The sequence below is a fragment of the Cygnus olor genome, chromosome 7 (assembly GCF_009769625.2).
Source record: "Cygnus olor isolate bCygOlo1 chromosome 7, bCygOlo1.pri.v2, whole genome shotgun sequence".
Classification (NCBI taxonomy): Eukaryota; Metazoa; Chordata; class Aves; order Anseriformes; family Anatidae; genus Cygnus; species Cygnus olor.
In genome coordinates, this window is record NC_049175.1 from 8,990,058 (window position 1) to 9,007,992 (window position 17,935).

General features: G+C 36.4%; 1 protein-coding gene across 15 annotated transcripts in view; it reads right to left on the reverse strand.

Annotated features, from left to right (window-relative positions):
* CCSER2 (coiled-coil serine rich protein 2) overlaps positions 1–17,935 on the reverse strand; it is a 151,364-nt gene that overhangs the window by 46,625 nt on the left and 86,804 nt on the right. For 8 of the 15 annotated variants that reach the window (XM_040563643.1, XM_040563633.1, XM_040563634.1 and 5 more), the window contains 2 exons: positions 9,077–10,550; positions 7,980–8,182 (listed from right to left, as the gene is read on the reverse strand). In XM_040563643.1, the coding sequence (XP_040419577.1) occupies positions 7,980–8,182; positions 9,077–10,511 (1,638 nt within the window). In that variant the 5' untranslated portion in view covers positions 10,512–10,550. The remainder of the gene's footprint in view (positions 1–7,979; positions 8,183–9,076; positions 10,551–17,935) is intronic. The other 7 variants (XM_040563636.1, XM_040563646.1, XM_040563637.1 and 4 more) reach the window with 1 other exon arrangement.

Here is a 17,935-nt window from a genome sequence, read left to right on the forward strand (position 1 = left end):
ATTCAACACCAGTGTTCTTATAACTTACTAGGACACAGCTTCAGGTAAAAAAAAAAAAAAACAGGAAACTGTGTGCCAATCCATATGTTTTCGATCAAGTTATCTGTCAAGTGTTCAGAAACCCAGTTAGATTCCTCTCAATTCATTTTGCATACTCTTAAAGGATTTTCTTGTTTACGCTGACAAAAAACACCAAAACTACACCAAAATCAAGACTCTACTGTTCTCTTTGAGCACATGCCTACCTGTTTCAAGATCTCCTAGGAGTAATGAAAACAATGTGTGATACTTGAAAAAACCACGGCAATAAAATTAACTGAAGCACACTAGAGTACTTCTGAAGTTCTGTTATAAAAAATGATGCCAGTTGGTAGAATAAAGAAAAACATCAAAAAGGAATTGCTATAAACTAACTAAAAATACAACTCTGTATATGCAGCTGCAAACTCATACCAGAAACCTCACTTTAAGCTTATGAATTAAGAGAAGTACTAATTTCTACCAGTATTTCTTATTATGTTGCACTCAACACTGCTGCTGTCTCTCCCTACCATACAAAATCAAAGCTGTCATTAACGGCCACCACAAATGAAATACAGGAGCACAAGAAAAGTTGCCTTCCTTGATTTTAGCAACCAAAACAGCATGAGAAGATTTACTATGTCAATTCTGAATCATACAACTCTCAAAGGCATATATACCTTTGTATCCAAAAGGAAAAAAAAGGTAATTTGCCATAAAAGCTTGTTCACAAAACGTCATACCTCTCAAAGCAACACCACAAGAGATTTGTGCACTGTAATACAGTCATATAACCTCTTAATAATATTTGACAGCAGGGACATGCACATCACCCAAGATGCAGACAGAAATGCCATCTCAGTAAGTAGTGCAGTTTCTCACTACCTCCCATTGCTGTAACAATTAAGCTCTAAAGTTGAAGACTGGAGTGGTGGTGGGAGGGCAGACAGCAGCTATTTTCGCTCAGAAGGCAGCACCTCTGAAGTCAGTCCCTACTTGCATGACATTTATCTACACCACAAGCAGAAAACTGACTGTCAGCAAAACTGCCTGAAAAAGTGGGCCAGGATCACTGCTAGCAGAACATACTGAAACAAGCAGGTACTCTTAATTCTGTAAGAAGACAAAACTATTACCGACAATTTTACACAGCACTTGCACAGTTTACTAAAAGCTTTACTGGGGACACATTGATCAAGGATGCTTTCACCCTGATTTACTATGTCCAGAGGCACTATCTTTTCGAATTGAAACTAAATGCAAAAAAAGGTAACACTTATCTAGCCTTTCTGAATCTTCTGAAATCAGAAAGCTGTCCGCTTGAGTCTTCTCCAAATATAAATTTTTAGGCATAACTAAAAGTAGTTGGTTTTGTTGTTGTTGCTTTGGTTCTTGTCTTTTGGGGTGGATGAACTGTCAGAAATTGGCAATATGAACAAAAATGGCAGAGATTTCTGTACTTGTAGAAAAATGAAAGCAATTATATCAATCTAATTAAAGTTATAAAGTTAGAACATCGCAATCCAAGTGAATCCTCAGTTCCACAAGAGCTCAGAACTCAGACACAACCTCTGCTTAAGGTGGTGAGGTTAACAGCAACACCAGCTTCACATTTGTGACACACAAACACATGCCAATGAAAAATGCCTTCCCAGGCCGACATATCAGCTTCCCAGGCTGATATTCCAATCCCAGATTCACTCTGTTTCTGAGCAGGAAGTCTGAAACACTATGCATTTAAGTAAAATTGCTGAAGCTCTTTCATAACGACATTCTAAGCAGAAATGCCAGCTTCTCAAGGTAAGGTATTTCCAAGAAACCCTTTTCTATCAGAAGTAAAATTCAGACAGTGTTTGCCATTATCTAAAACACATTAGTAAAAGCTAAAATCTCATAAAAGACTTCCCAGGCTACTCCAGTGTCTCTTGTCAAAAAAAAAAAAAAAAGAAATATCTTGACCTAGAAACCCAACAACAGTCATGCTTTCGGGTAAAGCAGTATGAAAGCCCAATGGATTACCTAATCTGTCTTGTAAGACAGGATTTCTTTGGTGCTAAATGCAACAAACGAAAATTCCCTGAGCAGCAGCAGAAGATATAAAACTTCAAACTGCCATTTCACATTAGTGATGCTACACACACTACAATTCTCTCCGTAAGAACTGCCTCCAGTGTGCTGGGCCCAGAGGGAAAAAGTAGAAAGAAGTACAGTATATATTGCCAAGTATTCAACACCATCTATAGTACTAGTACACTGGTACTGTACTAGCAGTCTCATTACACTGATGTGATGAAGTCTAATTTTTATTCACATAGCTATAGGGCAAGATTGCCTGATTTCCTCCTCTGTGGTCCAGTTATATCACAACAGTGGCCAGATAAATTGGCAGCAGTAGTGAAGACCAAAATGACTGGGAGCTCACAGGCTTATTAGGCAACATCTTCAGGTGACAAAAAGGACTGTCTCCTTCAAAACCCAAATGATACTACTACAGGAAAGCAAAGAGGCAGGATGGGGTCCAGGAAGAGGCCACACCAGCACATTCCCCCACAGCTTAAATCAGAGCTGTGAAACACTGGGAATAAATCATAAGAAACCCTTCCTCTTGATCCACCTGAATTTGAGCATGAGGTACAAATACATCAATAACATAATACACACTGATGCTAACATTAAGTAAAATCGTTCATTTTTAATTCATCCATCATTCTAAAGAAAGAAAAATAAGACAAAGGCTCCATGAGACTCATTTAAGGTCACAAAGTGTTGCAGATCACCAGTTGGAGTTTCTCCACTCACAGGCCACCTAGCTAGCTATTTTACATACTACCTGCAAGTACGCTCAACATATCAGTGGACAAAAATTTTTGGTTGATCCTGTCTCTTACATGGGGGAGGAGGGGAAGAGCTGAGTGGTGCGCAAGTATTTCCTGACTGGAACATCTCCAATAATGGAGATATAGCATTTTAACACCAACTTGCACACAGAAGAGCAAATACACGAAAGGGAGAAAAAAAGCTTCAGATTTTATAAATCTACAGATTTCAGTAATGGCTTACATAAAGATACTATGAAAATCTAAACACATTTAAGAGTCTTTGTTTCAATAAAAAAATGTATATATTCTTTGCTATGAAAACAGTTTTTACATTTAAGCAGTTAATTTTTAGGTTTTCTTTTAAATTTACCTTCAGCTTCTTAAAATCTTAGACACTTCACTTGCAGCATGAAAAGCAGAAAAAGGAACCAGGTTTAAATTAGATCATTAGACAGAATCTGCTCGTGTGATTCTTATACCTAGTTTGCCCCTGAAGGGCTCATTTCAAAAGATCTCCTTTCTAAAAAGTCTTGAAAAAGAAGTGTCTATATATGGAGAAAATATACATATTTAGTTTCATTATAACCTGTTAAAAAGTGAAAATGAAGCACAAGACTTTCTGAATACTCTGTACTGAATGCCTCATTAAATCAACAACTGCTTCTGATGAAAAATGTCATGATGTAATCACTTCTAATTTTCAGTATACTATTTAAATTGCATTTATGTCTGTAAACATTGGTATTAGTTCAGAAGGCCTTGGCCTTGAAAATTCTTCCAATGGATCTTACACAGTGCTGCTAGCACAGTATGGAGACTCATTATTCACCTATTTGGAATAAGCATTAAAAATTTGTAGTGTTTAGAAAAATTCAGTACTTCTATATTAGTATTACATATATCCAGATAAAAAATAAAACAAACACCACACACACTAGGGAAAAAAAAACACTTTCTCTCACATGGTAAAATTTATGGGGTTCACACCTCATTGAAGCCATCCAAATACTACTTAATAAACAATTCTTGTTTATCTGAATAGCCTTTTTATTCCATACTAGTACACTACCTTAAGCTTACTTGTGCTTGTATTTTTATTACAGCTGTAGCAAAGTAATCCAAAATTTCAAAGTCCAGCTTCTCATAGAACATCATCTATGGATTTGGCACTAACCCGTTAGAAAGGATGTAAAACTAAAAAACAGAAATGGGTAGAAGACAATACTTAGAACACTTGGCTCTTTAATAGTAAATGCATTGGAAGTATACATACTACAAGTCTCAATTCCTATATAATAAGTTACTCATTTGATACATCAGACTGTCATTTAAAGCTTAAAGTCATTTAGAGAAGGAAATAATTTTAAAAGCTCAATTACTTGTAAGTAACTAAAACTACTCTAAGAAAATAGCAAGTAACACAGACTGAACATTACACAATGTTATTTTAGCAAGCTCATCTTTTCTGTAGTTAAAAAGTATATACATTTGAACAGCATATTTCAGTGAGTATCTATGCCTCTAGAACAATAAGCCATTCCACAGAGTCTCAGAAACTAGTTCAGAATCTCCCTTTCCCAAGTTGCAATCACAGAGAAAAAAAAATCTCATGAGATTTCAAAAATATGCTAGGAAGCTGAGAAAAATGTAACCATTTCAGACTCTGTGGCTGAAACTCTAGCCACACTGATAAATGACAAAACAGATTCATTCCACTGAGATCTAGATTTCATCCCAAGAGCAATTAAATTCTAAGCAAAGCAGCTAAAACCCATCTGTCCCTTCAAGATGGATTTCAATTATTGTTCCATAATCCTATATCCTTGTAACTAAATTGATGCTCACTTGGTGTATTCCCCAAATACCAGCTTTAGCTCAGTAAAAATTAAGATAGCAGAGAGATACACAGTTACTAGAGCCTCTAATAACAAAAGGCCAGAGGATTCAATCTCTGTCTAAGAGAGGGTCTTCATATGACCCGATAATACAGAGAACACAAATTTTCTAAATCTATTCGTGCAAATGAAATTTCTTTGAAAAAGAAAAAAGAAACAACTCTCTAGAGGTATTAAAAATGCTAATGGAAAGATTTTCATCTTGAATTTTTACTTCTTGCAGACCCCTATATGGTAGAATATTGTAGTGTCTTTTAAAAGTAGTAATACCTCATAATAATACAGGAACCCTTGTTTGGATTATCTATCTCAACGTAAATAAGAGCTTTAACCTTGAAAAAAAAAAAACCACAAAGCTTTACTCAAACAAATGCATACTAAAGATTATGTTTCTCACATGTCTAGTTAATACAATGGATAGGACAGAACAACTCAGAGAAGCCTTGGTATAGCAAAACAGTACTTTGTTTTCTGTTTAGGAAAGGAGCGATGAGACTCCAGGTAGGACCCATGTTTTCATCCATTCTGTTTATATGTATATTATTTCCAGACAAAAATAAATGAAAGCAAAAATATGGCAAGGTTTATATAGTCAAGTAGACTAATCTGCATGAAACAAAGTCTTACAACTCTCATTGTCATTCCAGAGACCTGATTAACACCACCCTAGACAAATAGGCCAAACCACTTCTCATTTGACTACCCAACAAGGTCTACGCTGCCATCTATACATTTGTTGATGCTATAGATGACAAACAGATGACTAAACACTACCAATATTTACCATCTTATTATGAGTAATTCAGATGTACTGCTGGAATCCAAAGCATCACAAAGGCTCACACTGCTCCTACTCACACCAGCCTAAAGTCGGGGAAAATCCAGAACCACCTATCTGCTTCAGATTTCCCCAGAAGCAATACTTCCCAGCGTAGTCAGGCTGACATTAGCTTAAAAGACTCTTATCAATTGGATTTTGACAGAGATTTACTGCTTTCACCTTCACAATACTAGAGGACAGAAAATGCACAATTTGATCATACACCTCCTAGCAATCAAAACATCAACATATGCTGCCTAATCACAATAATTATTCTCACGACCTTCAGTCCTTTTTATTTTAAGCTGCCTTTATACTCAGTGCCTTCAGACAGAAGCAGCAACAGGGAACAAAAGCTTATACTAACCCACCCAACATCACGATTCTCCAGAACTAAGAACTGTATCAGAAATTCTTCTACATCTTAAGAAGAAAAGTGATGAGTGTTTAATCTGTAGGCTAAAAAAAAAAAAAAAACAAAAAAACCCTAAATCTCATTCTTTCTGCCAACAATAACAAGCACAAAAAAAAAATAGGACTACCACTAAAAGGCAATTCAACAAACATTTCAGAGCTGCAGTCTCTCTTAAAAACCAAGTATGAACCCAAGATATATTATTGATGTTTCCCTTACTTAGGATGAAAATTCAGATGAAAATATAGTGCTTACTGCACTATAATTCTGGAAAAGCACTAACAGAATAAAAATCAAAATGAGTGGAAAAAAGAACATTATTTTTTTAGATTCAGCACTAAGTCTTACACCCTCCTTTCTTCACTACATCTAAAACAAATAAGTTTATTCTTCCACTTTTAAGACCTCTCTGACAGCTATTTACTTTCAATAAAATAAGAAATTAACCAAAACATTGAACAAAAATATCATAAGCTTCTAATAAACCTCTACTCTTTGAGGCTTACAACAGCTTCTATCAATCAGAACATCAATGATTGACCTTCAATTCATATAGATGCGTAAATTAACACATGGAGGTTATGCATATCAAATACAAGGTACATAGTCCAAAAGCACATGAAAGCAGTGCCTTTTGTTTGATAAATTGCACTGTATATATCAAAAATATCAATTTCAGGTATATCGAGGAGAAAGTTTAAGAAGTTTTCCTGGTATATGCATGCATGTGACAGGGAGAAGGATGTTTTTGCAGTGCCCTGTGTTAATTTTTTTCCAGTAAACATCAAAATAACTACAAAGTTCATGCTGGAAAAAAATCTCAAAATGCTTTTCCAAGCTGGCCATAATTACCAAGAGAAGTTAATAACTATTTCTAAGCTTACTTTTAAGCACCGCATCCCAAGATTGTAATTTAAGACAGAAAATGAACACCACCACAGGCAGCTGAAAATATATCAGGAATTCCTCCTATGTAGTTGCACATAACAATATAATTATGCAGCTATGCTCCAGTTTCAGAAAAATATCTATGCTGTTCTGCTGTTGGACTAGACAACCCTAACAGAACTACAAATTAAAATCTGACTTAGTGCCACAAGGCCCTTTCAAAGGCAGAAAACAGCATCTACACTACTGACAATGGCACTGGTGACATAATACTTAACACTTATCAAAGAAGCTGGAGACATTGCTTGATTATACCTAACTTTTGTTGGAAGTTCTGAATGAATAATATAGTGTTAATAAAATCTGAACAGTCTTTTAATTAAGCAACCCAAATAAGTGAGAACAGTGTTCCTGTGGAAAAAGATGAAGGACAGACAGACAATTTACATCAAGCCTGCCAGAACCCAGAGGCTGGCTAACTGACCTCAGCTGAAGGGTTAGAGCACTGCAACTACCCTCCACCTACTTTAGACAGAATGATCTTTGATGCAAATCAGTTGTGTTTAGCAGTAAGAATATGGCTATTACTTATCTTGCTTTTTGTTTTCCAGACATACAGGGTCCAGTTCATCTGATGAGCTAGTCAGCTACCTACTTTAAAGATGCTATGCTTAAACAAACAGACAAATGAAAATAAATTTATGTTCAAAAGGGTCCTGTGCAGATATAGAATAGAAACAAATCAATGGAAGTCAGATAAGGACCAACTATTTTCTTGTTGTCACTCCTAGGTTTAAAGATTGGTAGGAGATATTTTACTTATTATTTGCTGAAGTGATTTCTTTATTGTTGTTGAATGCCACCATGAGATTGCATAAGGAAGAAGCTGTGTTGTCCTAGCTTTAGAATAGGGAAAACATGCATGTAAGCAGCCTAATTCAAGGTCATCTGTCCAGAAACAAGGACTCCTTAACAAGAAGTTTCAGAAAGCTGTCAACTACAGAGGAAAGAAAAAACAGTTATCAAGTGAAAAAAATACATTAATTCTGTTTTTAAAATATCCATCAGCAATAAAATTTAAAAAACCTACAGATATTCAGATGATGCATATAAATACATACTATGCTGTTCATTTCTGAAGACTCATAACTTCCACATGGATGGACACTTCCAATAGGTTCCAGCCCTTCTTCATCCCACATATATGTGCCATCAGAGCTATCAGATGGAGAAAGCTCAAAAGAGGACCCAGCTCTGTAATTCATCTCTGGAGAAATCACACTCTCAGCGGTATTCTTTGTACTTTCACTGTTGTCATCCACTGCTTAAAGAAAACAGAAACAGTCAAGATTCTAAAAAACAACCCAATATTCCAAAAAATAAAAATTAAAATTAAGGTGTATAAAAACATTAAAGTCTGAATAATAAACTGTGTTCTAACAGAAATATCTGAAAGCATTCCACAATATTAAGAACACTCGTCCTAGGAGGTAAAAAGCTCAGGCTGGACTGGCCATTACAACTAAGTATCCTTTTAAACTACATCTTTTCTAGCTTTATACAATGCAGCAATTCATCTGTCAAGAAAGACACTTTTTAGAATTCTGTATCTTTTTAATAAAAAAAGATACTGTATCTTTCTAGCATGACATCTCTCAAAATAAATATATACTAAGAAAAAAGTACATCAGACTTGAAAATGCAGCTTTGCTTTTAAAGCATCTTCCATCTCTTCCACTGATTTTTTTTTTTTTTTTTAAGAGTTAATACAGCATGCTTCTGGAAAAAAAAACAGTAACATTACAATTTATAAAATTAAGTAATTAAATAAGACACCCTACATTTATTGCCACTACATTAAGCAGTTACAGATGTTCTCTGCCTACAGAGTGGGATAAAAATTGCAGAGATCACTAGTCCAAAAGAAATGAATGCCAAGTAAGGCTAAGAGGAATTCTACAATCCTATGACAAGTTTGGCTAAAGGAGGCATCACTAATTCTTATTCCAAAGAAATAAGAGCTCTTAAAAAAAATCATGCTTGAAAATGATTATTGTCACGCAAAAAAAAAAAAAAAGCACTGTGAGAAAATAAATTGGCCAGCATAGTTCCGTTCTGAAAAAAAAAATCAGAATGGTTAAACATAACTTAACTGCAATTACAGAATCTTGATGGAGTACCTAAAAAAAAAAAATATCAAACAATGCAAAGTATTTACCAGACATATTTATATCAAGCCAGTCATCAGCATTACAGCAAGATCCTCCACTTTCCTTGAGAGAAGTGAACGGCTCTATCGATGTCATGCTCCCATGCTCTAACTCTTGAACGCGGCTCTCCTTTTGCTGTACTTGCATAGTTCTATTTGGATCTTCTATATCTATGAAGTCATCACTGAAGTCTTCACTCAAATCATTTTTTTCCGAGGATGACAAAGAAGATATAGATATTTCATCTCCATCATCACTCATACACATGACATTTGACCCATGTTTTCCCATGCTTTCATGGAGGCCATCAACAGATTCTGTTCTGTGAGCATCGCACTCTATAATGCTATTTTTGTCAATTGCTCGATTAATATTTGTTGAAATTTCAGAGTTCTCCACTATACACGTGTCAGGAGTTGTAGTTTTGCCACCATCCACAATGATATTTCCAGCAAATCGCTGCCTAGTAGGCTTCAGCAAAGAAGGTCGACTTAATCTGTATCCAAAAGACGGTGTGGACCCAGATCCGTTTGACAGTGGGGGTTTCTTTGAAGCAGGAGCTGATATACCAGAGTACGGTCTGGTAAATCCGTACTTCATAGGTTCATTTCCATTGGGTACATCCAACTGTCGTGCATTTCTTGACAACAGAGATGACCTCTGAGATGTCCTAACAGCTAGATTTTGACTATAAGGCCTTGTCAGATCCACAGCTTTATTAAAGGAATGTGACCTGGTTAAAGATGCAGTGGGGAGGAAGGAATTCTGAATGGAATGTGAAAAACTTTGTGATCTTACCATTTTTTCACAGGAAAAAGGCTTGTTATTGTCTGTAGATTGTGCAAGGCTTTCTCCTGAACTTGTCCTTGTGGCACTGGAATTAGCTCTAGGTCTTTGCAAACCTACCACTGGCCTATTTCCATAAAATCCATTTAAGTGTGATTTTGGAGCACTGAGTCCAGAATATGAGGTCCTTCCTGACAGGGTACCTTTGGCAAATTTTGCTGAACTAGGGAGTCCAGGCAAAGACTTTGGGTTTAATTCCTCTGTAGAAGATACAAACATATTGTTTTGCTTTACTGTTTTTGATGCAACTGAAGCAGTACTGTTCAAACCCACCCTGAGCACATCATTACTCAGTGCTCCTTGAGATGGAGAATACTTCTCAGAATCAATTAGTTTTTCATTAGAATTATGTTTGGAATTGGTCTCTCTCCCATTTTGATCATGAAGTTGATGTTTATTTGATTTTCTCCAGTTGAAAGAAAAGGAAGACATGCGAACAGTGCCGTTGTGCTTGCTGAAATTTTTGCCACCATTATTGCCTGCTAAATTAACAGCCGACCCATTTGGCATAGGTTGCAAGACACTTCCTAAAGTTTTCGTTCCATATTTCGGTAGCCTGGAAACCAAGGATGTCCTGGTTTGATTTTTTTCTTCCATGAGCTACAGGGTACATTGGTCCTTAAAGAGTGCTTGAATCTAAAGAAAAGAAAGAATATATTAGACCTTAAATAACCACACATTAAACAATATTCTTCAATTCACATTTGCATCTATATGTTTACTACCTCTATGTAGCTAACTATAACACAATTATATAAAGTAACTCACGCATTCTGTGAAGTCCTGAGAAATACTAATCGACAGCAGCAATTTGGTAGTAATATTATTCAGGTGTCACTCTCCACCCCCTACATTTTCATTGTCTAGATAAACTGCACTTTTTGCCTTCTTTACATCATTAAAATAAGCTTTAAAAAGGGTGCATATTTTTCCTTTACCTATTTTGAGCAGCAAACTGAATTTTTCAATTGTACTACAATTATTCAACTACATACTTAAGACTTTATATTTAAAAAGGAACAAATTGAACATTGAACACGTCTGCTGTCAGCAACAGAGAACTTCCAAATCTTTGATGTAAAACCTGACCAAAAGCTTTTTTTCTTTTCAAAATCGTTTTTCCTTGCCAAAACATTCACATTGACCTGCCATAGCCCCTGCTTGAAAGGAGATTCTGACAGACACCACAACACATATCCTTAAGCATGAACAAATACAAAATAGCAGTAGAAGAAACAACATTATTGAAAAACAACTGAAAATAAGTTTCCAAATCATTCACTGCCTTGGGAATTTCTCAAGCTTTTTATGCAGAAGATTTGAGGAAACTGAGACATTCAGGGGTGTTTCTGTTTTTAACACTAGTGAATCAGATTTCTGCTAGCAGAACCAGCACAGTGTATAGGAAATCCAGTAGGTGTAAAGTAGCAAATGCACAGATCACATGAGCATGAAGATAACCAACTTCTGAAAGAAACCTATTACTGAAGAATGCTACTTATATTAAGCATCATCAATAGAATTCAGAACCCGAAATTCACTATTTTTGTCAGCTGATCATACTGTGAAGGCAAGAGATGCGTCCTAGCAGATGCTCACAGCAAGCATCTTTCTCCTCATTCCAACAGGGATACTTCCCCACTATATCCTCCCAGATTCCATTGATCTCAGAACTTCCCAAGCAAGGAGCGGAGTTCATAGCCTCCTGTTTAACTGTGCTTCAGTACAGGCTTTTCTTCACCAATTTTGTGAAATCGTCTATTCTATTTTTAGAATAACCTCAGAGTTCCAGAACTCCATACTTTGTGGTACAACTGTTTGCTTTCATTTGTTGAAAACTCAATAGCTTATCGTTTAATTTGGTGTCCCCAATTTATATGTTATGAGATACAAAATAATCACCCATCATTGACCTTCACCTCAGCATCTTGTTTTTCCACATCTAAATGATATCCCCATTCAGGATGAAAAATCCTGGCTATTTTTCCTCTTTCTATGGAAACTATGGTCTATTTTGGTTATCTTCTTATTTGTGTACAAGATCTGAAGTACAAGGCAGCAGCTGCCTACAGTATTCAAGTTAATAAAACTCTTAGCAAAGGTGAATTTAAAAGCTTTACTTTTGTGCTGTAGTACATGAACAAAGCCCTAGACCCAGATTCTGAGATAAAAAGATAATTACAGTATTTATTCATTTCCTTACATCTGTGAATTTTCATTCCCTCCCCCCGATTGGGAACATTTCACTGCCACCTTTACTAAAAATTTGTTCCATCTGAACTTATGTCATTTTGGTGTACTTTTGTCATGCTTTTATTTTATAAAGCCGTATCTGCTTTACAGACATATCTTTGCCTCAACAATTCCTGCCTTGAGAATCCCTATCTCCTTGCTTTAATACATCACCTGTTTCTTCCACACTTATGCACATATTCATCCTATTATTTTTACAGATGACCATGTCTGTATCATCCTTTTGCACAGCACTTCATTTGTTTTTCCTGGTAATACAATACAAAAAAATTGTCTAAATGCTGTTAGTAAAGACTTCTAATTCAGATAATAAGGGCTTTCAAGTTCCTAAGTTGTATATTCAACACTGTATATAAAGAAAAGGTTTACTCTAACACTAATTTCTGTATTTGCAAGATGAGGTTTCTCTTTTTTCCAAGACAGATGTGAAAGGACATCTTGCTTTTGTTATCCTAGATTTTATTCATCAGTCAGTTTCACACACTGGTCTTATAATGGTGCCAAGACAATTAATTTCACTAGTTCATACATTATTTCCTGAAACTAACATCTGTATTTCCTTCATCACAGACGTACTACACACAGCTGGCAGGACTGAAAAGCACCCTGAAAGTTTTTAAACCATGGCAATCATGGACCATGAGAAGCAGAATGATGAGAAGTAATATACAGCAAGCATCATTATACTCATTTGACATACAGGAAACACCCTGTGTAACCAAAGCAAACACTACCCCAAAGTGAGTCACTCCCCAAGCTGCAAGACCTCACTAAGAAACATTTAAGATAAAAATCAAAGTGGCATTAAACTCATGCAAACTGAAGCACCCTTAGGACTTTGTAAATGAATAGGATGCCCCAGAGCTGTACTTCTGAAAATAGGTCTACATTAAAAAGAGAAATGTTCAGAAAGACGGCTTTTTAGGGGCTCCTAATGTAGTGAAAATATCAGAATCCACATTCTGCAACTGGTAGAGCACAATTCCATTTAGAAACACAAATCCACAGTTCCAAAATACTAAGTGTAAGTGAATGCTTGCACATTGGAGATGTAAGCCACAGAGTTGTACAAATCACATTCTCAGCAGTGGTTTCTTATTTTTATACTGAAGAACGTAAGTTAGAGTTGTAACAAGATTATCAGCTAGTAAGAACAGTATGTATTTCTCGATGTGCTCAATACAGACTGTCACACATGATAAAAGGCTGCTATACTACGTAACTGTGGTAGATGGCATGAGACTCACCAGTTTGTACCTTAGAACATCCATTAATCGACATAAAATTGTTTTCTATATAGTCAAGGAAAATATATGGAGAGCCACTCACAAGTACATTACCACTCATTAACTGAGCCTTAGTAGCTAATGATGCAGATGTTCCTAGCTCGCTACAGCTGAGAACTGCTTGAAATACTTCCTTATGCAAACTTAACACAGAAAAGAGGCATGCATTATGCAAAGTTTGTTGCTTAGCTATTTTTAAAATAAAGCTTTAAACAAAAAAGAGAAAAAATCTATCAAATTTAGGCAATAATTACCTAAAGTCACAATGATTATCATTTGCTTCTTTTTTTTTTTTGGAAAAGATGCAATGAGTTTACAAACATTGCACTACTCAGCTTGTTTGCCAGCTGTATCGCAACGGCAGCAAGTAGTAGCCCACACTTCTTTACAAAGTTTCTGCTGTGCGGTTGCAAGTATTTTTATTGGCTGGAATGCATTAATATCGCCCTGTACTATAGCAAAGACAGGGACATAATGTATACATTCTCTTCCACTTAGATCTCTGCAGAAATCATCCCAGCTAGATTTAAAACAATTTCACACAAACTACATCATGATTTACAAGCAGATCAAAAAAATGACAATTGTAATTTTGGAATTAATATTTTCAAGCATAAATTCTGTTTCTGAGCTGAATAAAAGACCTCAGTCCCTGCAGAGCTGAGGAACTTGGCATCTCTACTGTCTCCAAACCACAAAAAGATTCCTAAACTCAGTCAGGAGCCCTCTGTCCCAGCTGCATCTCCGACTGGAGACTGCTACAGTTAAGCTCCTAAACCCACAGTTAAGACACCTACCTGCCAGATGCACATAAATGCTGAGCACTCCACAGTTTGCACTGAGCTTACTTGAGTGCCTGTATGTGAATTTAGGTGCCTAATCATCTAAAAAAAAAAACCTATAACCAATGTTTTCTGGTAAGAAAATGCACTTAAAGCAATGCATCCACGTGTTTGTACCTATAAAAAAGAAACTTGCCTACAGTGTACCTGTATAAGAGATTTTTTCATTTATAATGTAATGTCGAATGCCAACCTCAAAGATATTATGTCAAATATATTTAAGTACGTTGTCATTTTTTTTAATAACTCAATGCATAAAAATGGCCTTGAACATTATGATGAATTCAGTCATGGCAAGCACCATACTATAGAGCTGAAGATATCCCAAAGCTAGCAAAAAAGGCTCAACTCTTGTCAAGTCTTCAAAACTAAGAAAAAAGTTAAATTAGAAAGCTGCTAATTTAGCTTTCATGCTTTATGGATAAATCCCTTTTCATATCTGTCTACCATCTCTTAGGTGACCACAAAATTTAAATGAGGCCATTTAATGAGATTACTTTAATCCTCCAACAAGCGCTGCAAATTAAACTCGAAAAGACGACCATTCAGTCCTCTAGGAAGGCTGCTTGCTCATTTATCCTTAATTAGGGAAAGACAAAATGTTATCTTCAAGAAAACTGCACTGATTGCTTAAAATACTTCAGATAATTAAATTAAAAAACTTCCTACAACAAAAACTTGCCTATGTTTTATGAGCTGTAGCTACTGCATTGCATTTTCAATTCTAGGTTGCATTCATTTGGTTTAAGTACAAATGCTGTCAAAAAACTTAACAGTATCATGTCTGGCAGATAATACTTTCCCCCCAAATCCAGAAACTTTCTCATGAAGTTCTCTCAAACTTCCTGAATTTCAACAAACACTTTCTATTAAAAATGACGTTATTTTAACAATGAAATTTCATTACCAAGAAACACAGTACCTGCAAGTTATGCATTCCACAAAACTCAGGTTTAGTATAATTTGAATTGTATTTTTCTGTATTATAAAAAATTCAAAGTACTTTTAGACTTGAGCAATCCATGGATTTTTTTAGACAGAGATTTGGGAGAACAAGCCTTACGCATTCTGCCCCGGGAAATGCATTATCAAATGCACACAAGTCTGAATGGGAATTAAACTAAAAGGCCTAGACTTTATACATAATAATCCAAGGAAAAGGAATTTAGACTTACAAACCCTCTGAAGTGTAACCTGAACTGAAAAGGTGCTACATCCCTTCAATGATATTCAAGATCCTGGTGATAAGAAGGACATTCATTTTCACTCTCCCTTGTACTTTCCATATAGGCTTATGCACACATAGACAAGTCCTCCAACATTAGTTCCAACTAGCAAACACACCATTCACAGTCTGTTTCAACAACATCAGGAAAGCAGTTTCCTATATCATCATCTCAGCATAGCTTTGCATCTGAAGCTGCCCTACGTGTTGTGGAAGGATTCTTATAGTACGAGACAGCTGAAAGTTTACACATTTCACATTTGGGCACCCTTAAAATAACACTGCCCCTATGGCCCATGCCAGAGAGCTAACAGCAGTCTGAAACTCCGAACAAATTGTTATTTGAGGGAGCAAACTCCCTCTTACTCTCATGGCATAGTGGAACAAACAGCTGCCAGATGAAACACATCCAGTAGACAGGTGACAGATGAGCAGCTCTGCAGAACGATTGCTATGCCAACAGTTTTGAATGCATCCTTCGTTCACCTCGTCAATTTTAAGTGGACTTAAATAATGAGAATTACCAAGAAGCAACCTTTAGATCCTTTTCTTTGAGCAACTTCATTCCCCACACGAAGGATATCTTCTTGATGCTAGAGACAAACATAAGTTCATGGAAGAGGGCCGTGCTGAAAACCCAAGGGGGTCAATACTTCCTCATTACTTCTGGAAAACAGGAACAGTACTTTCCTGAAGGTGTATAGGAAGCTGGCAGCTGCCACAGTACACAAGCTTGCTTATCCATCCAGAAATATTAAGTCCACCAGCATCCATTTAGCAGCAAGCACCAATTATTAATCAGTCAAGGTGGTTTGGTATTTGGTGTGGTGTCGGACTGACAGAACAACTAGCACAGAGTTCAGCACTGTTATTCACGTTTCTGCCATCATATGTTGGATGCTACCCAAGTTAAAGTTTAGTGACCACACTTGCCAAGCCAAACCTCATAGTCTTATTATTTGCCTTCCCCAGAAAGACCAACTAAGAGACTCTGTAATTCTACTTGTTTGGCTCGGTGACAGGTGATCTGAAACAGCAGTGTACCGATTTTATGCATATTTTTAGCAACACAAACTTGACAAGATAATTTCCAGGGACCTTCATTCTTTTCCCTGGAAAACAAAAGCACATTTCTACCCATGCAAACAACATGGATAGAAAGGCAAAAACATTCCTCCCATGGAAACCTAAACTATCTCCTCTGGCTAAAAGCCTACTCAGCCACAACATTGCACTAGGGCATTGAAAAGAACTAGTAACGAATGTCCAAGCAACATGAAAAACAAGCGATGCATACAGGCAACACAGGCAGAATCCACCACCTTCAGTAACCATTACACCCTGTTTTCTGCACCGTGCTTATAACAGGAAAGAGCCCTGCTGAAAACACAGACACAAGACCAGGTATTCAAGATGCTGCAAAAAGCCTTCAAGACGACTGCTCCTAATACCCCAGTGGTTTTCACTACAGCTATGATGCCTTCCACACACACACAAAAAAATACACAATGTGAAGAAAGATTGTATTTTACTTCTAATTATCTGCTGATTCTAGATATATCACATGGCCTTCATGAGTTTTAGAGCAAATGTATTTCAACCATGCCCATGGTGCATGGCTTATAAAAACAACCTTTGGACACCACTGGGTTTTAGAACACTTGGCAACTTTTACGTACACATACATACATGTGTTAATATTCAGGACACACAAAGAATGAGAATCTTTTCACCACTGACATGCTTAGCAATGATTTAGTTCCTGAGTTAAAAGTATAACTTAAGAACTGTTTTGCTTTTAGAAACAAAAAATAAAAAAGCACTATGTATGCATTACTTCTACCAGCATAGAGAGGTGTTCAATGACATTAGGGAAAAAAAATCAGGGAGGCTTTTGCAGCAGATAAAGCAAAAAGCTTCTTCAGTTTTGGAACACTGCAGGATGGGTAGCATGGCTACCAGTCAGTTTGCAGCTGTGAGGGGACCATGAGAGCTTAACAGAATGAAAGAAACTACCAGAAGATCTGGACAGCAAACACAACCTCTGAGCAGTACATGTCCTGAACTGAATAAGAAATTAGAAGAGATACATCCTGAGGAAACTGTGCATGCTGTATGAATTAAATTGAATTAGAATACAATTAAAAGTTTCAATGGTTGAAAGATTGAACTTCTGAGTATTTATAGGTGTCACATGTTCTTCTGCATTATTCACCTTACAGACTGGCTCCAGCTTAGACAAAAAAAAAAAAACCTTCTTCTGTAAAATTCAAGATCCAGTAAGATTTAGTTGCTTTGCAGTAATATCCTCCAAGCCTGCCTTCCTTCCCCTGTCCTCAGTCTCTCTGAAACACCTCTGTTCTTGAATCAATTACCGATGCTTCATGAAGGCATCCATGAATTTCTCAGTGCACC